This window comes from Centropristis striata, chromosome 21 (genome assembly GCF_030273125.1).
Source record: "Centropristis striata isolate RG_2023a ecotype Rhode Island chromosome 21, C.striata_1.0, whole genome shotgun sequence".
NCBI lineage: Eukaryota > Metazoa > Chordata > Actinopteri > Perciformes > Serranidae > Centropristis > Centropristis striata.
In genome coordinates this window covers 9,353,819-9,380,646 of record NC_081537.1, presented here as the reverse complement: position 1 = coordinate 9,380,646, position 26,828 = coordinate 9,353,819, and the positions used below count along the sequence as shown (strand labels likewise).

At 39.5% G+C, this 26,828-nt stretch overlaps 2 protein-coding genes across 3 annotated transcripts in view; one reads left to right on the top strand and one right to left on the bottom strand.

Annotated features, from left to right (window-relative positions):
- Positions 1-497: 497 nt before the first annotated feature.
- Positions 498-7,310, bottom strand: nptx2b (neuronal pentraxin IIb). The gene is made up of 5 exons (XM_059324878.1): positions 6,568-7,310; positions 5,667-5,886; positions 4,981-5,225; positions 3,158-3,337; positions 498-1,878 (listed from the first exon to the last, which is right to left on the bottom strand). The coding sequence occupies exons 1-5, from the start codon at positions 7,006-7,008 to the stop codon at positions 1,648-1,650; spliced, it is 1,317 nt and encodes a 438-aa protein (XP_059180861.1). The 5' UTR covers positions 7,009-7,310; the 3' UTR covers positions 498-1,647.
- Positions 7,311-14,875: 7,565 nt separating this feature from the next.
- trrap (transformation/transcription domain-associated protein) overlaps positions 14,876-26,828 on the top strand; it is a 95,468-nt gene continuing 83,515 nt past the window's right edge. For both annotated transcript variants that reach the window (XM_059324373.1, XM_059324372.1), the window contains exons 1-20: positions 14,876-15,055; positions 15,903-15,952; positions 16,240-16,350; positions 16,554-16,658; positions 16,886-16,969; positions 17,334-17,390; positions 17,533-17,658; positions 18,329-18,406; positions 18,697-18,785; positions 19,295-19,391; positions 21,153-21,291; positions 21,991-22,069; positions 22,709-22,943; positions 23,438-23,774; positions 23,906-24,003; positions 24,162-24,356; positions 24,496-24,687; positions 24,774-24,939; positions 25,052-25,308; positions 26,144-26,344. In XM_059324373.1, the coding sequence (XP_059180356.1) occupies positions 14,956-15,055; positions 15,903-15,952; positions 16,240-16,350; positions 16,554-16,658; positions 16,886-16,969; positions 17,334-17,390; positions 17,533-17,658; positions 18,329-18,406; positions 18,697-18,785; positions 19,295-19,391; positions 21,153-21,291; positions 21,991-22,069; positions 22,709-22,943; positions 23,438-23,774; positions 23,906-24,003; positions 24,162-24,356; positions 24,496-24,687; positions 24,774-24,939; positions 25,052-25,308; positions 26,144-26,344 (2,796 nt within the window). In that variant the 5' untranslated portion in view covers positions 14,876-14,955. The remainder of the gene's footprint in view (positions 15,056-15,902; positions 15,953-16,239; positions 16,351-16,553; positions 16,659-16,885; positions 16,970-17,333; positions 17,391-17,532; positions 17,659-18,328; positions 18,407-18,696; positions 18,786-19,294; positions 19,392-21,152; positions 21,292-21,990; positions 22,070-22,708; positions 22,944-23,437; positions 23,775-23,905; positions 24,004-24,161; positions 24,357-24,495; positions 24,688-24,773; positions 24,940-25,051; positions 25,309-26,143; positions 26,345-26,828) is intronic.

The following is a 26,828-nucleotide window of genomic DNA, read 5'->3' as shown; positions in this document are numbered from 1 at the left end:
GCCTTAGCCCTTAGAATTTCCTTAGTCTGGATTTTAATGAAGCATATTCTTTATAGCCTTCAAAATATATGTATACTTTAAGCCATATTTGTAGTTTTCTCAGAGCAGTGTGAGGCTGGAAAGAGCTGCTTTGTCTAAGGGACTGTGTATGTGACGCCACCCCTGACCTTTCGGCCTCTCTCATCTGTTTAGTGTCTTTAATGCCACCAAGGACACCTGTTGTTGTCTTAACTCAAGCCACCTTAGCCTAAAGATCCTGCTCAGCCTGTGTAATTACCTCAGGGAACTCCTGTGTACCTTACCAGCTTGACCAATACCGCTTACAAGAAGCAAAGTTGTTTTAAATGGGTATAGATCTGCCATAAACAAAGACAATCACAGATTAAATGAATTATTAAGCATATGTAAGTTAATCACTGATATATACTAATTAGCAGGAAATTAAATGGTTGGTACATAAAACAAAACAGACATTTGCTAATTAATTTTGAAGAAGTCATTTTTCATTTATTGGCAAAGCAAATGATTTTCAACACTTAGAAAACACTGGATGGCACTTGAGTCTCCATAAGAAGGCCACAAGAAGACATGGACAATTTCTTGCACGTGCAAAAAAAACAGAGATTACATAAAATTATCTGGACCGAATCATTAAATACTGAAAATTTACTCCATCCAAATGTACATTCATAATAGATTTAAGAGGTTTCAATTGGTCTAATCTGTTACATTTTCTGTCAAATGCTTGGTTAGACAATTCACTCCAACAATGTTACAAACCACATTAAAACGACATTGAAGCTATGAATACATGTCCAACATGATTCTCCATTTAAACAGGATTTGTTCAAATGGGAAAAGGCAAAGAAAGAAAGCACTGTGATAGACTCACAAAGTATCACTGGTATCAGCTATGTATATCAAGAAAAAGCTTCTAAAGTTATATGAAAGCTGAAAAACTAAATTGTGCTTCTACCAGAGAATATTGCACACACTCCAAGTACCAGCTAGTAAACTGACAGATAAAGTGCTGAATCATACTTTTCCAGTTATGTTGCCCTTAAACACATCAAGATCGGAGGTGTGATTGATGATGGCTCTAAGCCCATTCCCAAGTTAAGGAATAGACATAACATTAGCCAGACCTTTAATCTTTTCTCACTCCCACTCTGCACGCAACAACTCACATGCTAATAAGCTGGTCTGGACCTTGTAGTAGTAGCAGTGCTTGCGTGTGTCTGTGGCGGACTAGAGTGGATTTCCATTATTACTTCAAAGCTTTTGAGTGTAGAGGGAGGGCTGAGTGGGAGGCTGTGTGGGGGTGAGGATGTATACTATGTCTTAGCTCCTATACCTGAGGGCACCTTTTACCATGGTGGTGGCTATATTGGGGGACTGAAGTGCTTTAGTCATGGTTAAGAAAGAAATGTTGGTACATAGCTTCCAGATTGCCAATTGAAATAAAACAGCCACCAGTCAGTGATGGTGTTCAGCCTCCACATGACCTTTGACCTGGGTCAAACATCTCTCTGTGCAGAGCAGACATCACATTAACTCCATAAACTGCCTCACAGAAAGAGCAGACATTAAAAAATGCTGAACGGATGGAAACACCGGCTAATCTAAAGAGAGGCGGACAGATGAGTTTTAAGCATTGGGCAGTCGCTCCTGACACATCTCCAAGGGCCGCTTGAACGCCCCCCGCCCAAAAACTTCAACGTTGGCTGCCAGCCAGGAGATTACATTGCCGGGGATATAAGAACTGCAGTTAGCCATGGACTGGATCTCGACCGGCTTCAGAACTCGGTCCCAAATGTTCACCTGACTCAGCTCGCCCACGAAGGCCTGTCCAGCATCAAATCGCCCGCCCACCACGTCCTGTAAGGGCCATAAACAGCAGGATGGAGATTTAAAAAGCATCAACAACATAATAATCAAAGTTAATTGTCTTTCTAGGGTGGAGGAAGTAGACTGTCTGGACTATGGGTGGACTAGTCATTACACTTTCAGGTTTAATGAGTGTTTATGTTGGATACTGGAAATTGTAAACACCCCAATGGCGCAACATGAGTGTAAATGTCTCTCAACATCTGATATGCCACTGGTAGAATATTAATTAAGCTTGATTAAGAAGTCTAAAGAGGCCCCTACAATTATTTTAATTGCATGAATGTCATATTACACACAATGGTCCATCTGAACTGTGATCATATTCCATCAGTGTCAGGGCATCACCAAACATCATTATTCATCCTCTGAGAAACACGAATGTCCATACATATTTTATGTAAATCCATCCAATAGTTGTTGAGATATTTCGGTCTGAACCAAAGTGGTGTAGAAAGGCCAACAATACCATTCCTGGAGCCAGTACTCTTGATAAAAAAAACACATTTCATGACAAGTAATTTTTTTTTAAATGAATAGAATTTTAATTAGCTGCCTTTCACATGTCATTGTCTGCCATGTAGCTAGAAGATTACACTTGATTTAAAAAAAAACAGCCTTTAAATGCTGATTTGATTTGCACAGACTGATGCATCTCATTCTGACAGTTTTTAATAATGCACAGATTGGTCCAGAGGGACACCTCAGCATCTGTGGGCAGCGACAGGTTTACCAGGTCCATGTTACCTGTTTTGTCATGATAACCTGCCAACATCTTATTAGGGCTGCTTGGCTGATATTTTTTTCTTTAGGTGCTCTATAAATAACACTGCTTATTATCAGAACTACTTGACATTGCACTTTAAAGTGGTTGACTTGTGATTATGTGAATGCTCTAGACAGTTTATGGTACATTGTCAGTGTTCTGTTCAGTGTAAAAGCAACAGATGTCATTGTTACGGTAATACTAGGTCAAGGAGTTGCTTTCTTTTTTTTTAAAGATTATTTTTTTGGGCATTTTTTTGCTTTATTGAAAGTGATAGATTGAAGGGGGGTGATAGAGGGGAAGACATGCGGCAAAGGGAGCTCAGGCCGGATTCGAACCCGGCTCCGCCGCAGCAAGGACTCAGCCTTAATGGTAAGCGCTCTACCAGTGTGAGCCACCGGGACGCCCCAAGGAGTTGCTTTCTATGACCAATATGTCAATAGAGCTTAAGGAGTGATGATTAAATCTACAGGTACACAGCATCATACGTATGCACATCCTTACCTGCTCCTGTCCCAGGATGATGACCCCCCCGGGTTTGATGGGGTGCCAGGCTGCCAGGTTGTCTCCACTCCCCAGTTTCCCTCCATCTTGGTAAGCTTCCCACTGGCCGTCCCGTGTGGTCCAGGAGATGCAGATATGGTGCCATCTTCCGTCACGTACCTCCAAAGGCAACTGGGCAACCTATGGTAAAAAAACCAATGCACTGAGTCTTGGTTTGCTTACTTTAAAGCAAATGTAAAGTATGGCCGCTTAATAAAAACTGTGCAAGTTGTAGCAAGAGACAGTTAGTGATGCTGAAGTTGTTATTGATGACACCAGTGCCCGTAAAGTAAACTGCAGTTAGCATCCTGTTGCTTGTGCAACCACACAGAAGAGACTGAATGTGATTGACTGCCATCCAACACGTTTTCTCAGTAATGCACTGGAATTAATATGTTAATCAACAAAATATAACCGATCGCTGTTAACACATTGTTAATGTTGTGAAACATAATTATTTAGTTAAGGTTAGCAAAGAAGAACAGGGTAAGTGTTCTAAAAAACAACTTCTGTATATAACTTCCAAATAGACATAAACGTTGCACAAATGGTTTTCCGATCTCCTGGTTGAGGCTGGGGCTTGTCGGATTGATTTATGTCACCAAGCAAAAATTTATTAGAAAGCTATGAATCTCAGTGCATTGCTTTTTAGAACAGTCTGATCTATGATGCTAACTAGCTCCACATTTGCAAATTACTTAATCAGCTAATGTTACGAAGCGACCAACGCCAGAGCCATGCAATGTAGCTAAATTACAGATAGCTGGCCAACCTTAGCTTAGCTTAGGTTACAGTTAGCTAGTTCATCGCTTTTGCAAAAAAGCAACTGTTAGTAAACAACTGTTAGTAGAAAGCAACTGTTAGTAAACACAGATCCTGGATGATGCTAGCTGGTAAAGTAATTTGGCAAGCTAACCAACTAAAGCATGGACCCAGATAGAATTTTTCTCACAATAAGGTTAGCAAGCACACAAGCTAGTTTTGCACACTATTGGCACCGTAGGAGAACCGAATAGAAATCCTTTAGATTTTCCCTACAGAGTTCTTCGGATAGAAATCCACAGGTTGTTATGGGCAACCATGAAAGTCTGGGAAGGTCTCAGGTTTCAAGTTATAATCCATTCACATATTGACAATACAAAGCGATTATTACATGTAAGTTGATTCATCATCAAGTTGATCATTTAATTATTAAAGTCTAGTAAGGCCAAAAAAAGGATGATGGTTAGACTTGTTCCTAGCTTTTTGGTCAATAACTAAAAAATGGGCGTTCCCAGTGGCACACCTGGTACAGCGCATACCACAGAGGCCCAGTCCTCGTAAGCGGGTGGCCCGGGTTCGAATCCGGCTCGGAGCCCTTTCCCGCATGTCTTCCCCTCTGTCTCCCCCTTTCACTCTCAATATCTCTCCTGTCAATAAAAAGCTACAAAATGCCCAAAAAATATCTTTAAAAAAAACAAAAAACTAAAAAATACCAACCCACACTGAAATAAATGAATATTTAAATAATTTAAAAGCCTAAAAAAATGTGGTTAGAGCCAAAGTGTTTCAGCTTACTTCTCCAGGGCATGAAGAATGAATGAATGGCTTGTTATTTTTTCGGTTATGACTTATTGACCAAAAAGCACAAGTCTAACCATCATCCTTATTTGGCCCTATTATATGCCCTTGTATCCACAGTTTTTTTATACCTTTATTTGTAAAGAAACGCTCCTCAGCCAACATTTTGGCCACTGCTTTCTACATTAAATTCTAGTATACTTAGCAAAGCAGAAACTACTTGCCTTGTCATTGATGAGCAACTCTATTGGGTTATTGCCCCATTCGATTAGCACAATCTCATTCGCCTGCCCTGGTACACCATAAGAGAAGGGCGTCCCTATGCCAGGAGTGGCGCTGGACTTGATCCACATGCAGAGTGTGAAAGCGTACATCTCTGGCAGGCTCTTGGTGATGCGTCCGTACAGGTAGTTGGTCCGCTGGGGGAGGGACAGCTTAAACTGCTCTGGGGACAAGAAGTCTCCTCCTCCTGTAATGAGACAGACAGAGAGAGAAATCAGAAAAGTGACAGGGCGGGGAGAGACAGGAGGTGTTCCCTAAGGTGTTTCCTTAAACTTGTTAATCTTTGGCTTAGAAGTAAATTGAGGACACAACAGCTGTCTTTATTTTTATTACACAGACAGTAGTGACGTAAAACCTCAATAAAGGGCCCTTTTATGTAAAAAATATCCATGTCTGATACCCCTTCTCTGATTCATCAGACCCTTTCAGCTCTTTTATTCCCCTGAGTGCCTTCCTCTGCCTCCTCTTCATTAGCGTAGTAGATGTACAATGGGTTGCATGATTTATATAGTCCTACATGAGTTTTCCAATTCACTCATCCTCTCCACTACCTACCTGATCATCTACAAACAACATTTCACCTTGATCATCTGAGGATTTGAATATGACAGTGTCTGTTTTTCTTCACCTTTCTCAAGCTCACTGATCCTGTCCACCAGGGCGTTGAGCGTGCTCTCTGTCTTCAGCCTGTAGGCGGCCGTAGCGTTGGACAGCATGCTTTTCTCCTCCTCCAGGTTGCTGACTTTCTTCAGGAGCTGCTTCTCCAGCTCCCCGAGCCGGCGCTGCAGCAGGTCGCGAAGCTCGCTGGGGAACGAGGCGCCGGATACATTGGCTCGCAGCTGCTGTTGCTAAGGGAAGGATGGACAGGGCAACATGAGCAGGAAGTGCACAGAGGGCTACGACTTACATCACTGCTGTATGAGTTGATTCTTCTGTGTGACTAATTGACAGGCCTGAAAATATAGATTCAGGGTTGTGTAAGGTTTTTGTCAGTTTTCCCAATCCTGTTATTTTGATGGTCTTATTTTGACTAAAATGTTAACTTATATGTGATAAAACTGAAATAATGCCACTTAAGTAAAAAAGTAAAAGTAAAAATGTTCTTGAAATAAGATGTTTTTAGTGAAATAAGATAGTTTGACGAGAAATTAGACAAATGTATTTGATTTCTTTTATTTATTTATTTATTTTATTTTTGCAACATTTTAAAACTGTGAAGAAGACTTTGTTTGTGTTTGCTTTTTAAAGCACTTTAGTTGGAGAAGCATGGTAAACACATGTCACATAATCAGCCCTGCGTAATGGGAGGTTCAAATGCTAATTAGACAATTAATCCCTTTCTCATGGATACTTGTGTTTGATCACCACTACAGGCTAATTAATCTAATGATTCTCAGAAGTGCCAGTCCATTGCAGGACAGTAAATACACAAGATGTGGTAATCCTATAAATCCGCTACGGGAATCAAACTGTGCTTTTACGCATGGCTTTGGCACAGAGACGCTTTGCGCATTTGGTTCTTTACTTACCTCCAAGTTCTCTAAACGGTCCTTGAGCCCCTGCATGGTTTTCCCAAGACTGTCAATGCTGTCATTTGGATCTTTGGGAACATCCCCCATTGTGTTTTGCTTCTCTTTGGCCCAGGGTGCCCCCTTTTCGTACTTCCTATCGTCGGTGGCTGAGGCGCAGAGGGAAAGCTTGGTGGTCAGCTCGTTGATGGTGCCTATCTGTTTGGAAATTGTTTCTTTCTGCTGTAAAATCGTCTCTCGGAGCTGCATGACAGTATTTCGGAGCTCCTCTTCCTGGCTCCCGGCGTTTAGCTCGGGTAGCAGCGTCACAGGGCAGCTGGCATCGCCACTGAGGGGGACTGCCCGGCAGATGTATCGCTTTCCATCGTCCGGTTGGCTGCTCGTTAGTTGAACGCAACCCAGCGCACAAAAGCACAACAATCCATACAAAAGTGAAAACATATCGGCAGCTGTTAAGGAAAGTCACGGGAAAAGTGAAAACCCAAACACTTGATGCCTTCACGCTCTAAATCCACTCCTAAGTTTGGTGCGTAAAAGTGTCTCTTACCCGCCAAAAAACATCACGTTTAACTATTTCTACAACGTAACGCCATGTCTGAGGAGCAAAATGAAGAAAATTCTTAGCAGAAAATCCGATCACCGGTGCCTTGGTCACTGTAAGCCCGGTTAATGTGCTTGCTTGTGTCAACGGAACTATTTCTGGCGCAAACAGCGCGCACAGTGTGGTGCTGATCGGACAGCTCCTCTTAGGAAAGAGGATTACCAAAAAAGGTGTCTGAGGAAGCTTCTGGATTGGTTGTAGTAGGCTGACGTCACCGAGCAGCTGGGCCAAACATTTGTTGATTTATTTGGAATTTTAATTAAGCAGTGAAGACTAAGGAGTTAATTATCTCACAGCAAGTTCAGCTGATAAATGAGTGCGTCTCACTGTCACTTTATGATTCTGATTCTGATGTTCTCTGCTTCTCTAGTCCAATTATTGCTGCCCATATGGCAGCGGGAGAAAGTAACTAAGTACATTTTCTATTGCAGTAAAGTACTTAAGAACAATTTTGAGGTAGGCTACTTGTACTTTACTCAAATATTTAATTTTTCTGCTGTTTTCTGCTTCTACACATCTCAGTAGGAAATACTGTACTTTTTACTTTGCTTTGTTTATTTAACAGCTTGTTACTTACACTCAAACTTATTTTGCTGTTTTAAAAAAATAATCAAAATTTACATTCAAAGTCGAGTCAAGAAATTCTAAAATGTACCATAAAAAGGACAGTTTATTGAATAAAATTAATAAAACAGAATAGGTTATAAGACACATATGTAACTATAGCTGACAGACATTGCCTAGTTCAAAAAGTTTTTAATTTATAAGTAGATTTTTTTTTATCATAACAAAGAACATTTAACAACAAAGTGCCCTTACATTCTCACCAATAACAAAATGAAATAATTAAAATAAACAAATTAAAAACAGCTACCATCTATACATCAATATGTTAACATCGTTTATTAATGTTAAGCAGAACTTGGAAATAATAAACCTTTATGACCTGTTATGAAGTCACAAACACACAAGAGAAAACAACCTAGATCACTTAGAAAATGGACCACAAGATTTTTTTCTTTCTTGACTCTCAGGGCTTCAATATGTACACTAATGAAAACATAATTATAAAAACCAATATTCCATTACTGCTAATATCACAAAGGGTATTTTACGTTTTTGTGAAAGACCATATAGAAAACAATATAATCTTATACAAGTGTTATATAAATAAAGCTGATGCTATGAAAGGTAGTTAAACAGTGTAACATTGTTTCAATATTTCCACTTTAAATTCAATCACAGACATCATTTAAGATAATAGATGACTCAGTCATGATGGAAATGAAAAACATGATGTTTATTCAACATTTTAATTTAGCAGCAATGTCAGGCATCAAAATAGATTAAATACATCTCTACGACAATATTTCGCTGTTGATTAAATGCTATTTTGAGGGAGTGAACTGGGTATAATATCCGGATGATATATTAACAATAAATATAAAACACAATCATCAGTGAAGTAACATTTCCTCTGGAAAAACCAGTGTGTTATTATACGATCTATGCTTGTATAAAGTTTCAGAGGCCTCAGGGGAATTTAAGACCACAGTTTTCCCAGCCGACAAAAACATGACAAATCATTATAAACGTCGGTGAGGCTCTTCGATAAAGGAAGCAGTGAAGAAACAGGATGTGGTGGTAAACAATTAGCTGCCTGCTTGGCTCTGAAATGTCAATAAATCCCGGTGTGCAGCCTGGAAGACATACCACTGTGCTTTGAACAAGGCGTCTAACCACGCTCCAAATCCCATGTTACTGTGCACAGTCAATCGAGGAGGAAAAACAGTTTATTTTTTATTCACTGAGTATACATTGTTCAATTTTGGTGTTTTAAAACAGCGAGGCGCTCAGCGGTAGGGATTCTTTTTCGCTCTAAATTAATGGTTAGATAAAGATGTCAATAGCAACACTGGTGTTCAAGTGATTACACGAAAAGTTGTTTGTTTCTAGGTTACCAGCCTTACATGCAGTTTCAGACTCACATCATCACACTGTTATGCAGTGCATGGGGGTGGCTATATGATGGGCTTTATGCCATATTATAGGTCAGCAAATTGGGCTGTTGTAGAGGTAAAAAGCAGAAGAGTAGCCTGGGGGTTGCTGGTTAGAATCCCTGGCCAGATGGCACAAAAAGCTGGTAAAATGACAGAGATAAAAAGCTTTTTTTCTTTTTGAACATTGTTTTTTATAACACAACAAGGGCTGAATTTACCAATCATGTGCAAATACATAGTGACATAGATACCCAATCAGTCGTTCGGGTTAAATCTCTAGGACGAGTTTGTTAAAGTACAGAGCCTGAAAGGTCAAAAACTGCCAGAAATTGACTTTCAAGTCAAGATAGCCAACTTCCTGTTGGAAGCCTGCCAAATTTTAAAGCTTGTCATTGGGTTCCGCTCTGTTTTAACATTGTAGGGGTTGCCACTGAGGTATTTTGCCTCTCCCCTTTGCTAGACCCCTAAAACATGAAAAGTTTCACCACACCTGACGCGTGTCGTGGCAATTCTGGTCAATTGCACTTAGTTTATGGGTGAGGTGGCCAAAAACAAAGCACTCAATACTCTGTTCAGCAAGATTTATTAGCGCATTCATATTCCATACACCGCAAAATCCCGAATGGCTCTTTCACAATACAACAAAGTCCCGTAAACCGCTCGACTTATGTCTGTTGTAGTTCCCAGCATTGATTCTTTGGTAAGCCTCAATGTGGCCCTATCTTCCTGCCCTATGCATCACATCAGGACAGAGCCTACTGGTCTACATGTTCCCCTCTCTCATGGTGTTATCATTGTTAAGTTCACAGAGTCAGTTCCCACAATGCCTTGTGTCTTGAATATCAAGTAGGTCGCCGCCTACCTCATGTCCCACCATGCTGGAAACACCAAATTTCCTTCACACGCGTGTGCAAAGTTTCACAACTTTAAGTATGTTAAAGCCTCCAAAAAGTCAATGTATTTACATCACAATAATAATTCCTTCAATAGGGTAAAAAATACACAAATAAAAGAGTAAATGATGTAAATAGGTGAGTAAATAATGTGGAATGAATAAAACAAAAACAAAACATTGCTTAAAATATGAGTGCTATATTCCAGAAATACAGAGCAGGCCTAAGAAAGCAGCGTCAATAATTGAGCAAAATGAACAGATTTAACAGGTGAAGTCTATACTTATGACTGAAAAAAATAAAGAAAAAGAAAAAGTAAGCATTGATGACAGGGTTCACTGAGGCCAAAAGTTTTGGAGAACAGATCATGTGAAGTGGCTGCAGTGAGGACCCAATTTCAGCTCACAAGACAGCAGGAGTAGTTGATAGTGACTTATTCTTGACAGTAGCAAGAAATTAAGCAACAGGTACATGGCAGTACAGTTCAAGACAGGTGAGTATTCTGGGATCCAGGAGCGAGCAGAACAAAGTAAACATTTAGGCTCATGCAGTGCCACGAGGCAGGGAAACGCCAACAGCCACAGGCAGACAGAAACCGGGAGTAGCAGAGGCAAAACTCGTGGTTGGGGGCGTCCCGGTGGCTCACACTGGTAGAGCGCTTACCATGAAGGCCGTGTGCTTGCTGCAGCGGACCCGGGTTCGAATCCGGCCTGAGGTCCCTTTGCTGCATGTCTTCCCCTCTGTCTCCCCCTTTCATATCTGTCTCTATCTAATAAAGCAGTAAAAATGCCAAAAAAAAATCTTTAAAAAAAAACAAAAAACTTGTGGTTGGGGACAGAAGGCTGAGGCGTTTACCAGGGAACCGTCGAAGCAGGAGAGTCAAAGACAGGCAGGGTCGGCAACAGGCAAGCAGTCCGAAGTATAGCGCGGTGAAGTCTCGCATCGAAGACAAAGAACAACCTGGCGGTGAGTGTGTGTGAGGAAGTCTTTTTACTGGCTTGATTGGTGATCTGAAGCAGCTGAGTGAACAGGTGAGTGGCATTGGGCCGATGGTGGGAGTGTCTGACTAGTAGAATGGAAAAGAACTGGGAGAATGAAATCTGGCAGCAGGGGTTGACCATCAACACCTTTAGTTTGCTGCTCACACAGTTTGGTAGCTTTGTAATCCCTGTTCAAACCAATTACCGTCATCAGTGACAGACTCTGCCTCCCTCAGTTAAACCCAGCATGTTTCACTATGACATCACACCACTTTCATGTGACAAAGACAAAAGTATCCAGTGCCAGTTCACTTTAAACTCCAGCTGATTAAAAACTCAGCCCTCTGGAAATGGATTTTAATCAACGTCGATGACACAGGGGACAACACTCACATTATAAAAATGTCCAATGAGTATATTTACAAAGCTGGGGGACTGCCTGGTCTGAGTGTTTTGTTTATCTGCCAGGTTCACAGAGTACATGTCCTCTTATTCTGCTGGCCTCAGGAGTGCATATGGGTAGAAAGAGCGAATGGTGCATGGGAGCTTTCTCTGCATGAATAGATTGTCAGGGTATTGTTGATGATTCAGACTCCGTCTCAAGGAAAGTGCACTTCTTTCTATATGAGAAATAATGCAGGGGTGATCAGGCTTCATCATAAGGGCGCAGGGGAAAAAAAGCCCCACAAATCTAATGGACACATGAGTGGTTTTTGGAAAGGCGGAGAACCAGTGTGTCATCCACTCTCCCCTCTCAGGATAAAGCCCCTGTCACACAAAAAGACACTAATGAAACAAACAGGACAGTGCAATAAGCCTGAGACAAACATCTTTTAGCAGATCATCATTACTTAGAGAACAGAGAGCGAGAAAGAGAATGAGAATGCCACATTATATGTCATATTACCTCTTACATTACATATGGGACATTAACTGAAAGGAATATTTCGTTCTGGGCTCAGTCTATGGAAAGAGGGGGCTGTGAATTAAAACCCATTAATGAAGGATGTGGGTGGGAGAAAGGCCAAGATGAATAATGACCATCTTTTAACCTGACGAGCTTTATGGAAAAGAATAAAATGTGGTTGCGGTATACATACACTTTTATTTGTGTGCATGACAACAACTTAACATGCTGATAACAACAAGGACAGCACAGATGATCCTCCTGTTAGAGGCACTAACTGAGATAATAATGTGGAATTAATTGTATTGTCAATACCCTGCTCCTTGTATATGGCTTTACACAAGAACATGCATGTGAATATACTGTATGTGCATGTAAGTGTGTATATGATTGTGTGAGTATCTACAGTAACTCAGTCATTCAACTATATTGATATTTATTGGCCATTTTATTTATTTATTTTCATTCATTTAATATTTTCCCTGTTTCTTTATTTTCATTTTACCCTCTGTCTCTTTGATGGGTTTTTTATTTGCATTTTATTTTTGTAGGTTGTGTATCTTGAGTGTAACTTAATAATAATAATAATAATAATAATAATAATAATAATAATAATAATAATAATAATTTCCTAAAATGAGCAGAAAAAATCAGCAAAAATAAATTAAAATTAAAATTAAAATTAAAATTAAAATTAAAATTAAAATTAAAATTAAAATTAAATACCTTTTTGCACCCATACTTTCAATTATTTTCAAACATTAGTAAAAGAAGACAAACTGAGACATACAAAGCAATAACACAAATATTGATCATAATTGGCCACTGCTATGATAAAAGTATATATTCTTGAGTCATTTCAAAATCATAAAAAAAAACAATACTCCTGATTCCTGGTTGGCCTCTATAAATATTTCACATTTATCCTCTAACACTATCTTATGACAGTCTGAGATATAGAGAGAATAAGAAAATTATATATAAGTGTGGTATTTGCAATACTTCATGCCAACATCATTACCTTTTCTGTTCCAAAGGGTCCTGAAACACAGTCAAAAACACAGTCACAGGTGTTTAGTTACAGGTAAAGTGTTGTGTTGAGCATTGAGTATTTCAGAGCATGGATCATTTACATGCTGTCTCCTTCAGTGTGCTTCCATCTGGTGGTAGAAGTAAAACATGCAAACCACAGCAACTGTAAAATTAATTGAAACATTTAAGCTATTTAATTCATTAGGAAGACCTCCTGCACTAAACCAGATAACACCTTTCCTGCTGTAAAAGAACTGCAGTACACCTGGACCAAAATAATGTCATTAATGAGTTGTTGGTTTTTAAAGACCCAATACCCTTTATTAAGAGGAGGAGAAACAACCTTGCAAAACAAAAGTTGTTCCTTTAAATAAATTGAACTTATATCTGTAAGCCTAATTAACATGATGATCATCTGTATAACTTCAAGCCAAGCCTGCAGAACAGGGGAACTCATATTGGTTTGACACTTGTACAATCACAGGTAGCCAGGGGCCAGTTAATAAACAAAAGTCAGTAATATTTATCAGAAAAAATGCACAATCATTACAAGGCCTATAATAATCATTATTTTAAATTCTTCATTTTCAAGTTAACTGCCTTATTAACCTAAATAATTTACTAAATTACCTTGGCACAAGGATGGAGGACAAGGAACACATGGTGGCTATATGACGGATAAATCTGATATTGTATTGCGTTTAATAGCTGCAACTGCTCCAAGGGATCCTCTACTGGCATTTAGATTTAAAATACTAAATTTAATTAATTATAAAATAGTCAGTGAGTCATAAAGTTAAATATCACTGCTGTATAACAATATGGTAAAGTTGGTAATGCAAAGTTGCCACGTTCCCATTTTAAACCTGCTGATTAAATTTATAATTTAGTAAATATATTCAAGCAGTGCATGTAAAGTGTAGTGTTGATGCAGATACAGTAACCTACCGCCAGTGGCCATGCGCAGTTACACGCATATTTAGTTCGTCTGCTAACAACCCTAGGAGCCAGAAGACCATCGAAAACGATGGTCTTATAGCCACTGGTTTTCACTGTGTATCGATCCGCTGGTACTAGAATACCACGTTTTGATCGATACAAATATTTGAACGACTCTGAACATCAATTGCATCGCTTATTTTCATATAGTGTTGTCATTGAAACATTATTGCACTGTATCTATACACTCTTAGGGAAAATATATTAAACACTACGCGGAGGGATATCACACATCTTCGCTGGTTGCAAGCCCTGAGCGGCAGCTCGAGCGCGGCGGCGGATACGGAGCGACGGTTTCCTGTCTGTGGTGCTGGGTGAGTGCAAATGGTTCGCTTTTTATTACAAACTTTGCCGAAATAGTGTGTGTTTTTTGCACCTCCCTGTTAATGAATAACTTTTAAAGCGGTTCTGGTCTGACAAAAGGCGCTTTCTCCCTGTGGGCAGTGTTTATTTTCTCTTGAAGTTGGAGTTTAACGGTTGGTGATGCGCGAGCGCTTTCTTTCTTTGAGAGAGCTAGCTTATTAGCTAACGGTTGCTAACGTGTTTTGCAAAATTAATGTAATATATGCATTTTGGGGCTTTGTTGAGTGGATTCATGAGCGTGTAACGTCCCTAAATAACAGAATAGTCCCCGCTTTGCCGCCGAAAACAGGTTTTTAATTCAATAAATACAAAAATTGTGCAAGCCGATGCTTGTAGTGACGTAATCACTGTGCGCCCGTTAAATGGCATGTTTATGGATCTTTTACCGGTTTGCTTGTCAAACTGTACTGTACTATATTTCCTGTAACAATTTAAGCGAATTCTCCCTATCTGTTCAGCACATATATCGTTAATTTCTTAAGTGACGTTAATGACAACGGATCTCTTTTTTTCCCTCTTATTTCTGCAGTGCACATGATATCACAGTGAGATCTGTGCAGACGGCTGTCTGTCACCTCTTCCCACAGCAGCCCTGTCGGTCCCAGCCGCCACCATGGCCTTTGTGCCTGCGCCCAGCCCCACCGTGGTCGACCAGACTACACTTATGAAGAAGTACCTTCAGTTTGTGGCAGCACTTACAGATGCTAACACACGTAAGTAATTTCCCTTCGGGGATGAATAAAGTAATCTGTCTATCTAATAGACCTTCTAGTGTGTTGATAGAGTTGAGTAATCTCAACAAGAGTTATGTCATATGTTTTAAAGGACAAATTTATTGCAATTATTTATTTTTGGTATATGAAGGCCAGTAAATGCATGCACTTTGTTAGTTGGGCGGTCCCAAAAAGATTTATCCAACAGTGATTTGAGCCAGAGGTTTTCCATTTCATCATGTTTTGGATTTTATTGAGCTAACTTTTGGACTGGTTTCATTATTTCTTTAGAGCATGAACAGGCAATCAAATACAGAATTTATTAGTATAAATGTAATATATACATTAACTTTAAGTCATCTGTTATATATTGTTAAACATTTAGGAATAATTAAGAATACTAGAAGTTTTACTCAATCATTTTCCATATGGAATCATCTAAGGAGGATGTAAAATTTTTATATATATATATATAAACATTGGAATTTGAATAATTAAATGTACAAATTCAAAGAACTTTTTTTCTCATACATAATCAATTGCATGCACACACACACGTCAGCAAAATAAATTATTTTTTCAGATGAGGCACTTGTGCTTAGCATGGGCTATGTGATGAGAGCGATATGCTTTAGTCCAGTCAAAGGTACGTGTGTCTGGGAGATTGCTTGTGTGGGTGAGTGTGATAAAGTGTGAGTGTGATGTACCTTTTGATCAAGCTGGACGCTGAAAGTAAAACTGATAAGATCTGAAAGTCCCTGCTATGCACTTGGAGACGGCCATGAAAAGTTGAACTGTATCATTAGCAAGTTTGATTAATGGCCACATTCTGTCCTTCAACTTTCAGCTGATGAAACTAAGCTGAAGATGATGCAGGAGGTCAGCGAGAACTTTGAGGTAAGTTTAATGAATGTTCTCAGTGTGAGCTGGAGGGGATTCATTTTCATTGTCTCTTTTGATGTATTATGATGGATTTAAGAAGTTTTATAGATTCGACAAAATTGTCGTTCTCTAAGGATTTTTGAGTTGTAACTTTGGAGAAGTACAGTTTGTCTTTGATACAGTGAAGTAAGCCTGCAGCAACAAAGAAAAATATTTGATAAAATATTCATAGCGCTTGAACAAGACTGCAGGATATACCGAAGAACTACATAAAATAACATATCTTTGACTTTAAATTTCAGAATGTGACATCTTCGCCTCAGTACTCCACCTTCTTGGAACACATCATCCCTCGCTTCCTCACGTTTCTTCAGGATGGAGAGGTGCAATTCCTCCAAGAAAAACCAACGCAGGTATGTGGCTCAAACAAGAGTTTGGGCTTCTTCCTACACAGATTTCAGTCAGATCAGCAGTGTTCACAAATTGTACAGACAGAAGTCCAGTGAAGCAGAAATTATGATTTGGTCAATGACACTAGTTTATTCAATCAATTTCATCATATCAAATGCTATGCAAAGCTGGATTCTTTACTTTAAAACATAATACATTTTTTCAGCAACTGAGGAAGCTGGTTCTGGAAATCATCCATCGCATTCCAACAAATGAACACCTTCGTCCACACACCAAGAACATCCTGTCTGTGATGTTCCGCTTCCTGGAGGTATGAATACTTTTTCTGACAACATAAAATGTATTTTGTATTATTTTCTTCATTCAATTTCTATAAAACTGTATTTTTTCTGCTTGTAGTTGATTTGATTTAATTCCTAATTGCTAAAGAGTTCCCAAAGCTCAGAACATGTGCTTAGTGTGCTAGAAAATTAATGTAAACCACATGTGGTGGTACAGGAATTTGTCTCATTTTTTTCTTGTTTGTTTTTTTAACAGATTGAAAGTGAGGAGAATGTGCTGATATGCCTTCGCATCATTATTGAGCTGCACAAACAATTCCGGCCTCCAATCTCTCAGGAGGTGAGAATCTCAACGTTTTGGCTTGAAAATAAAATAACTTGTGAAATATTTTTGAAAGAGATGTTGATAGGGTTGTCCTTAACTTCCTAAATTCTTTGCTGACTAATTCAGAATTTGATTGAGAATCCTGTCAAATAGTCTCCCTTTATTTTGTGCCTGTGCTGATGAATGCAAACTTGAAGAATGTTTCTTATGGTCTAGTTCTTACAAAGACAAAGAAGTATTTGTCATAATTCCCCTGATGCCTTAGTTGAATTATTAATGATTGGCTTTCTCTCATTCTTTATGAAAAATAATAGAGACATTTAAACATTTTGTTTTTTATCCCTGGATGGACATGTTCTCCGTATTCTTCTTTTTTCAGATCCATCACTTTCTTGACTTTGTGAAGCAGATCTACAAAGACCTTCCAAAAGTTGTTGTAAGTGAAGCCTTTAGATGGCTTTCCTTTCAGAGAAGAAGGGTTTTATTCAGATTTTATTGTCTTTTTTTCTTTTGAAAATTCTTCCTTTCCATCTATGTCTGTGTTTCCTCCAACCACTGTATCTTTCTACTCCCACCAGGCCAGGTACTTTGAGAACCCACAGGTGATAGCAGAGAACACAGTTCCCTCCCCAGAAATGGTTGGGATGATCACATCAGTGTTGGTTAAGACGGCACCTGAGAGGGAAGACAGTGAAACACGAACGGTAAGCTAACCAACCGTTTAGAAGAGTTTATATATCCACTTCTGCAGTACTGTCTGTAACCACAGGATGGTAGTAGTGGACCATGCTGGCACACTAACAGGAGAAACCACGAAACTGACCTGTCAAATAGAAAATAGGATAGTATCATCATTTTTTTTTTATGTTACAGAATGTGCTAAAACATGTGTTTATTGTTATGAACGTTGTGTTTAGAGTACATGGAGAAATTAAGATATTAACATTCACCTGGAAGAAAATATGAATGCTTAAATTATATTTAGAACATGTAGTAGTGGTGCAACTCATCCTCTTGTGGCTAAGTTTTACAAAAACAAAATTTCCCCTCCCAAATTGGTTTTGTTCATAAGTTTGTTTTTATTGACTGCCAGTTTCTTGAATTATAATTATGATATGATTATTTTCCTTAAAGAATTTTAGTCTTGCATGTTACAAAGATTGTGCTGAAAACATGATATGGTGTGTTAAGAACTAACAAGGATTTAAACCTGCACCCTTTTAGTCAGTCGTCTACTTCTTTAAACTTGACTTTGTTTACCTCTTGTTGACTGTATAAATAAACAGTTTATCCGTCATAAAAACTTTATTTGATATGGCTTCAGCTGTATTTCAGTTATCCTCATTGTTCTTCTGACTTTGTTTTTGCCTCTAGCACACTATCATCCCACGGGGGTCCTTGTCTCTCAAGGTGCTGGCAGAGCTGCCGATCATCGTGGTGCTGATGTATCAGGTTAGTGACATACTCCTGAACATCTCTAAATATAACCATCACACAGCAATTCTTGGTAAGCTGGTCCAATAACAGTAGAAGGGAATAAGTGAAACGAGTTATTGCAAATTGTGTTATCTGCTTTTTCGGATAATTGGAGTTGGGAGTTTTAGCATATTTCCTCTTAAAATTACACATAGAAACATGGAGTTTTGGAATGTGTCACATTAGCTGTAGTAATTCGTTATGTGCTATTTAATGAGGTAAGTTTTTTTATTAACTGAGATTATCTGTTTTATCTGTCCCCTCAGCTGTATAAGCTGAACATTCACAATGTGGTGTCAGAGTTTGTACCCCTCATCATGAACACCATCATGCTCCAGGTGTCTCCACAGGCCAGGTGAGTATGTGGGCTGTTCAAGTGTGTCTCAGATTAGATTTGAATCTGCCTTTTAAAGAAAATGTAATTTTCACTTTACAGCCACCAAAATGTGTTTGGGCGTGCTTAGGATCTTTATTTCCTCTCCATCTTCCTCTCCAGCACTATGTTTGTTGATGCTGATGCCCAAACCTGGTGTTAAAATCCATTTTGGGAGGTTAAAATAGTAGAAATTGGCTTAGCAGGAGGTGAAACCTCTCAGGGTAGGAAGAAGGTTGTGTTAAGCACTTGGAACAAGAAGGAAATGGAGCAGAGTTAATTTAGAAAAAATACCTCAGTAGCAGGTACAGAGAGAATTTATTTCCTGACGTGCTGTGACGCAAACAAACAAGTCACCCATGTAGAATTGAGTCCCATATGTAGAACCACAATTTCTCTCAGCCTCTGTAATTGCCACCTACTGCAGGTATGCAACATCCTTAATGTCTTTGATGGCTTTTATATGTAAATGGTGCTCTTTCCCTTTGCAGGCAACACAAGCTTTATAACAAGGAGTTGTATGCAGACTTCATTGCTGCACAGATCAAGACTCTGTCATTTCTGGCCTACATCATCCGAATCTACCAGGTACATCTGTTTGATGACTGCATGTTGCATCAGTTTCCTCTGTCAATGAATAGGTTCACTAAGTCAGCTGGCTTATTCATCATTCATATCATTTTCAGAAATAAGCTTCTTTTCTGTATAAACATATGTAATGTGAAAAATGCACTCAAAATACATTAATGAATTAACATAAAGGAAAATGTATATCATTATAATAATCATTTAATGAATAAAAAACATACTATTTTTGCTTTTTCTTCTAATTATAATAAAACAATATTGATGTCATTGTATAATATCACCTGCAAATTGTTCTTGTTTACAAATCAAAGAAAAAAAACAACACCCTTAATTCACAAACTGCCTTAAACTTGAGTTAATATTAATTACTAGCAAAAATCCTCAGACTATAAAGGTGTAGATGATTGGCAGGGAACAGAGTGTAACACAATGGCCCTCATTTATCAAACGAGCATACGACAAAAAAAGTGAGCGTAAAATGGGCGTAAGATCATTTCTACGCAAGCCTCGGCATTTATTAATTTGGATGTGAGCGGAGGGTACGATCAGATCTCACGTCTGCTCTCAGCTCGTGTACGCAAATTTGAGTCAGCGTGAAGTCCACATGTCTGAGACGGCGAATTGATCTTAGACTATTGTATCAATGTCTTTCACTTTTTATGCTGCCAAACGAAATCGGTTGGTTCTATTGAAGCTGTTGGACGTCAGCGTTTCACTTTCTGCCTCTGAGAAATTCCTCTTCTTTTTGAATTAAAACTTACTTTAAAACATTGTTTACCTCCTTCAAACAAAAAGCTGTGAAAACTTAAGTCTGTGCTCCAAATGTAAAATATTCACCAAACTTTTTTGAGTTTATAACTATAAGTACTTTGATTTCATCATTTTATTTCAACCTCCCCCGCTGTGTATTTCTGTAATATGTCTATTTCGCTCCTGTTATTTGTAACGGTGCTCGTTGCTAATAAAGCTGACTTTAGGCGGAAAAAAATCCTCTTTTTGGCCGTATTGCGCCCTTCGGTGTCAAACTCGTGGCGAGCCTTCTGAATCGGGAATATATTAGGGCGTGACATTTAAATGACGATTGTCTCGAGCCGCCATATTTATCAACAGCCGATCATTCTCATGCTGTGATTGGAGAGATACGATTGTTTGATAAATCACACGTGAACCCTGTCGTAAGACGAAATATACACTCAGATCTGCGCTCGTTTCTACACTTGTTTGATAAATGAGGGCCAATGTGCTCACTGATATGAATACAAGCTCAGGAGAATGAAGATAAAATGGAAACTTTGAAAAATAAATTAAGACTTTATATTTACCTTATATTCAGTTTTTTTACACTGAGCAAGAGTGAATGACACAAATTCCTTTGTCTGAAGATATCTCCTGCTACATTGACTGTGTGCAGACACTATCAGGAACAGTGTTCAAGACGGTAAAAACTGAGGCATAAACATAAAAAAAAACCTGATAATACACTAAAAAGAACTTCCTACCCACCTAGAAGAATTCTATTAGTGGATTTAGTGAACTGTTGTTTGTGCTGCTACAGACACCCTGTCAGTCCAAATTAAATTAAAAGATATCAAATTGAAAAAATATTGAACACTTCCTCAAACATTTGGCTTGTATTGGTATTGACTTTGTATATTTTATTTTTGCTGAACATAGCTTGCCTCAATTGCCTCAACGGTAATTCTAATAATTAATTGTATTGTTAATCAAATGTTGTGTGCCTGTGTGTGTTTACTCTATCAGGACCTTGTAGGGAAATACTCTCAGCAGATGGTTAAGGGCATGCTGCAGCTGCTGACCAACTGCCCTTCTGAAACTGCTCACCTCCGCAAGGAACTGCTGATAGCAGCCAAACACATCCTCACAACGGACTTGCGTAGCCGTATGTACACACACACACTAATAAAATGTACCAGAAAATTTCAAGGCTGTGCGATGTTTAAAATAGTGGTTCATAAATTCTAAATTTCTGAACCACTAAATTCTAAATTTCCGAATAAATTCCAAATCTATTTTTCCAGTGAAAGTTGAAGAAAATTGAAGGCTGCTTGTAGTTTAATGTTTGTGTGTAATGCTTTTCCTGGTTTAAACATAAGCAGCCTCATTCTTGCATTTTTCAAGTTCTAAAATATAATTTTTATGAGCTGTCAAACTGTGGCTGTAGAGTCTCCTTTTTTGATTTTGGTGATCACTGGGAAGTGAGACTGAATAAAATGAAATAAACGCTCACCCACATCAGTGGAATTTTTAGACAGCAATCTATATTTTGGGTTTTTTTGCACTATACTGTGAGTTACTTTCACTTCACACTTTCACATTTTCAGTGAAATTTACTACATTTTTTAAAGAGATTTGACATTATGAAGTTACAGAAAAACTGAAACTTTCAAACCAGATTTATTTGTTTACTGATGTTGTTCTCTTGCTGCCAAAGCAGAAGAGGAAGCAGTGATAATATTGTTTCTTTGGCTAAGGTTCAGGACTTTCACAGCAGACTGTTGCACGGTGTTGACAATGGAAAGCTGTGTAACACATAAAATCTTTGAATCATGCAATGAAAATATATCTTATTCTGTTTCAGAGTTTATACCTTGTATGGACAAACTTTTCGACGAATCCATCCTAATCGGCTCTGGTTACACTGCTCGGGAAACTCTTAGGTGAGTTTTGTACTTGTTGACGATCTTTTGATCTCCTTGATGTCAGTACCCTCTCTCTCTTGTGGTTGATTGCTCAGCCAGGTGCATGTTAAGTGTCCTAGCATATTAATCAGACAGTTCTCAGTGCTACTGAAATTCTCCAGGAAGCTTAATTCAACACTGCAGCGCAGATCACACTGTCAAGTTGTCATGTACGCTGCATCTCCAGAGGGCATGCTGCTGGCACCCCCCACCCCTCCCCCCTCCCTTTGGTCGATTCTAAACCTTGTTGACCCTCTTCAGATGCCAGACTAGCTCACCTCATCAACAAAATAGCTGTCATTTCACATTAGCACTATATAAGAAACAAGGCAGCTGGCTGAGACCTGGCAGGGCTATCAGTTCATTCATTAGTTCACTTTTCTCTCTCCCTTTCTCCTCCACATCTCCCTTGCAACTTCGGTTGCATCCCAAAGCTATTTTCCATATCTGTCAAACTTTTGCGGGCTCCTGCTTTCCTGATAACTACTTTTTCTGCCTTTTAGAAAATGTCAGTTCACTGGAGCACAATCTTTTCAGTTTTCACTACTTTTTTAGTGATGAAATGTGATTATAATTCCGCTCTAAATGTCATAGTTACACGTTTCCATTTCTTTTCAGACCCTTGGCCTACAGCACATTAGCAGACCTGGTGCACCACGTTCGTCAGAACCTGCCCCTGACAGATCTATCACTAGCTGTGCAGCTCTTCGCCAAGAACATTGATGACGAGTCACTTCCCAGTAACATCCAGACCATGTCCTGCAAGCTGCTGCTCAACCTGGTGGACTGCATCCGTTCAAAGTCCGAGCAAGAGAACGGCAATGGACGGGACATCCTGATGAGGATGCTGGAGGTAGGCAGCACTGAGCTTAGATCAATAGAAAAGGCATCGATGTATGTGACATACACATTGATTGTTTATTGTTTATTGAATGGATCCCCATTAGCTGACGCCTTGGCGACTGCTAGTCTTCCTGGGGTCCCTAAAAAGACATATAACATGACATACAAACAACATAAACAAAAACAGTACATACAAGAAAAACAATAACAAACTCAATTAATACATACATGCAATACTGTTAAAAAAATTCTACATTCATATTTACCCAACAAATGTTATACTGTAAAAATCATTAATTCAGATGTCTATAGTGTCAATATCAGCTGTATACACTTATAATTTATCATTTCATTAGAGAACATTTAAAAGGAAGAATCATCCGGCTACAGATATAGCAGAGAAAAAGAAATAAAATAAGAAAACAAAATAAATTGCAACATATTAGTATATTAGTTGATAAAGCAATGTTGACTCAATTTTTTCCTCTTTCTCCTGTAAATCAGGTGTTTGTGCTGAAGTTTCACACCATTGCACGTTACCAGCTTGTCTCCATCTTCAAAAAGTGCAAGCCCCAGTCAGAGATGGGTGTGGTCGACCCAGGGGTGTTACCCGGGGTACCAGCCACGCCCACTCCCTCCACCACCCCTGCTATTCAACCTCCCGCTCCTCCCACGCCTGTCGCCACGGCGCCTCAACCCCCGACCGCGTCCTTCGACCGAGCTGGCGAGAAGGAAGACAAGCAGACTTTTCAGGTCTCTGACTGCCGCAGCTTAGTCAAGACTCTGGTGTGCGGAGTGAAGACAATTACTTGGGGCATCACGTCTTGCAAGGCCCCAGGAGGTGAGATTATAAACATCTATGCTCAACAACCTTGATGCATAGCATACAAATGCACATATCAGTATTTGTTTGAAGATGTATGGACTCATCTATCTAAGTTCCTTGTTGTTTTTCTTTACGTTTTTTTCCAGAAGCTCAGTTCATTCCTAACAAGCAGCTTCAGCCAAAGGAGACACAAATCTACATTAAGCTGGTAAAATATGCCATGCAGGCCTTGGACATCTACCAGGTACAGCCAAACATATTGACTTTATTAATTAAGTTCTATTAATTCTATTAAAATCTTAAACAAATAAGCATATGTCAATAAGACATGGCTCTAATAAATGGAATGATTTCAATCTAGCAGCCCAATTTTAACAGCTCATGTTTGTCCGGACTGATCAGGTTCAGGTTGCCAATAACCAGCAGACGTACATCAGAGTGGCCAATTGTCAGACTGTACGCATGAAGGAGGAGAAAGAAGTTCTGGAGCATTTTGCCGGGGTCTTCACCATGATGAACCCCCTCACATTCAAGGAGATTTTTCAAACAACTGTGCCGTACATGGTGGAGAGGATCTCCAAGAACTACGCACTGCAGGTTCATTCTATCATGCATATCAACAAGAAAATTACTAGTTTCGTAACAAGAATGCTAAAGTTTTCTGGCAGTTCAGATAACACAGTCTTAATTCATCACTTGTGCTCAAATTACATTTCATGTTTTTATTGTTTCCCAGATTGTGGCAAATTCTTTCCTGGCCAACCTTTCAACGTCTGCTCTATTTGCCACCATCCTAGTGGAGTATCTTCTTGAGAGACTACCAGAGATGGGCTCCAATGTTGAGCTCTCAAACCTTTACCTCAAGCTCTTCAAACTAGTCTTTGGCTCAGTGTCACTGTTTGCTGCTGAAAATGAGCAGATGCTCAAGGTAAGTGTTTTATGTCTCTTTTGTGATGCTAGTTTTATCTTTATCTATGCCTGTCCTAACAAATATGACTGTCTCTTTCTCCTCAGCCACACCTCCACAAGATCGTGAACAGCTCCATGGAGCTGGCCCAATCAGCTAAGGAACCCTATAACTACTTCTTGCTTCTTCGGGCTCTCTTCCGCTCCATAGGTGGAGGTAGCCATGATCTGCTCTACCAGGAGTTCCTACCCCTTCTGCCTAACCTGCTGCAAGGTAAAGCCTCATACGTGGTTACTCTCAATCAAAGATGACTTGTATTTTAATAAGCGTGAAAAAGAAAACCCCTGCCCTAATACTTTCCAATCTCCCCTCTCCATGCCATTAGGTCTCAACATGCTGCAGAGTGGCCTTCACAAGCAGCACATGAAGGATCTATTTGTGGAGTTGTGTTTGACAGTGCCAGTGCGTCTGAGCTCCCTGCTGCCCTACTTACCCATGCTAATGGATCCGCTGGTGTCAGCCCTCAATGGCTCTCAGACTCTGGTCAGCCAGGGCCTTCGCACCCTGGAGCTGTGTGTGGACAACCTGCAGCCTGACTTCCTCTATGACCACATTCAGCCGGTCAGGGCTGAACTCATGCAGGTGGGAGGCTTTTGTCATCTTCATGCCCAATGTAACTTTTACTGAGATGCCTATCAGGACACTTTTACCACTCAGTAGATTATTCTTTCAATCATTTAGCATACCTGCCCTCTTGTGGTCAGCTGTCCACATGGCAGTATCTGCAGACTATACATTAAACCAGAATCTGTCCAACACCTCTTCACCACAATACTGCTGAACTGTGTAGGGTGATTCACAATCTCAACACCAAGTCTCCTTTTTCCATTCCATCAGCAGTTTTACCAGGCAAATAGATGGATATGATTATATTTATCTCTGCCAGACGTTAGCCCGAAGGGAATCATATGTGTGTATGTGTGTCTGTCTGGCTGCAGCTTATCTCACATGGTACTGGACCCATCATCATAATATATATATATATATATATATATATATATATATATTGCATTTGTGGCTGTATGCTTTAGGCTTTTTCATGGTTGTGGTGATTCACAAATTTTGGGGAAAAAATTGTTTGACTGCTCTGTTTTCTGCGGTCATTGACTGCTGACTCCTCACTCCTATTAACCATCTGGTAGTGATCAAGAACTACTTTCGTAGCAAAAGCCATGTCTGGCAATCTGCTAGGCTGAAAACAAGTCTGATCTGCCTTGTTCCAGGCCACATTTTGGTATTTGTCTTGGCTAAAAAACAGAAAAAGTTTAGTCTAATTTTGAAACAGAACATCTGCAGATGAATCCCATACCTGATATTTTATGATCCACTATGAAACAAGATTATAAATTCTAATTCTTCTTATCTTTACTGACATGCTGAAGCTTATAATTTGACTCCTCCTCTTTCTGTGCTTCAGGCCTTGTGGCGTACCCTCCGTAACCCGGCTGAGAGCATCTCTCATGTAGCCTACCGGGTGTTAGGAAAGTTTGGTGGCAGCAACAGGAAGATGCTGAAGGAGTCTCAGAGACTGCACTACGTAGTGACCGAGGTCCAGGGACCAAGCATCAAGGCTGAATTTACTGACTGCAAAGCTTCCATACAGCTACCCATGGAGAAGGTAAGATGTGTCAACTTTGTTGAGTTTTTTGCAGAACTTTGAAGACATAAGTTTTTTGATGATTTCACTTTGTTACACTTGCGTTTCTCCCTTTTTACCTTTGTATTTCAGTTTAAGAAAGACAGAATTAAACGTAAAAGAGCTTAATATTCCTCATTATTGTGCTCCACTTAGAGCAATATATCCTTGTCAGGGGCTTGTGTGTGTGTGAGAGATAGAGTGAGTGACTGAGGAGATGTGTGTGTCCTCCAGGTAATTAAATTCATCTCCTGTTTCTCCTCCTCATCCCCAGTCAGTAATCATCAATCTAGTGTGGGCCACCATGACGGCATTATTTACTCTCACTAATGGCTGCTCCTTCTTTCTGCTATCCATCTGTGTGTTTGCTATCATGGGCGCAGGCGACACACACAGACTTGCACACTCTCACTTGCTGCACAGGCTAAAGGCATGATTCTCTAGCAGGCTCATGATACAGCCATAT

Coding starts and splice junctions, on each gene's coding strand:
- nptx2b (XM_059324878.1), bottom strand. CDS start 7,008: ATGTTTTCACTTTTGTATGGATTGTTGTGCTTTTGTGCGCTGGGTTGC. Junction 3,338..4,980: donor AGTTGCTCATCAATGACAAG/GCAAGTAGTTTC, acceptor TTTTTACCATAG/GTTGCCCAGTTGCCTTTGGA. Junction 1,879..3,157: donor TCATCCTGGGACAGGAGCAG/GTAAGGATGTGC, acceptor TGGCCCTTACAG/GACGTGGTGGGCGGGCGATT.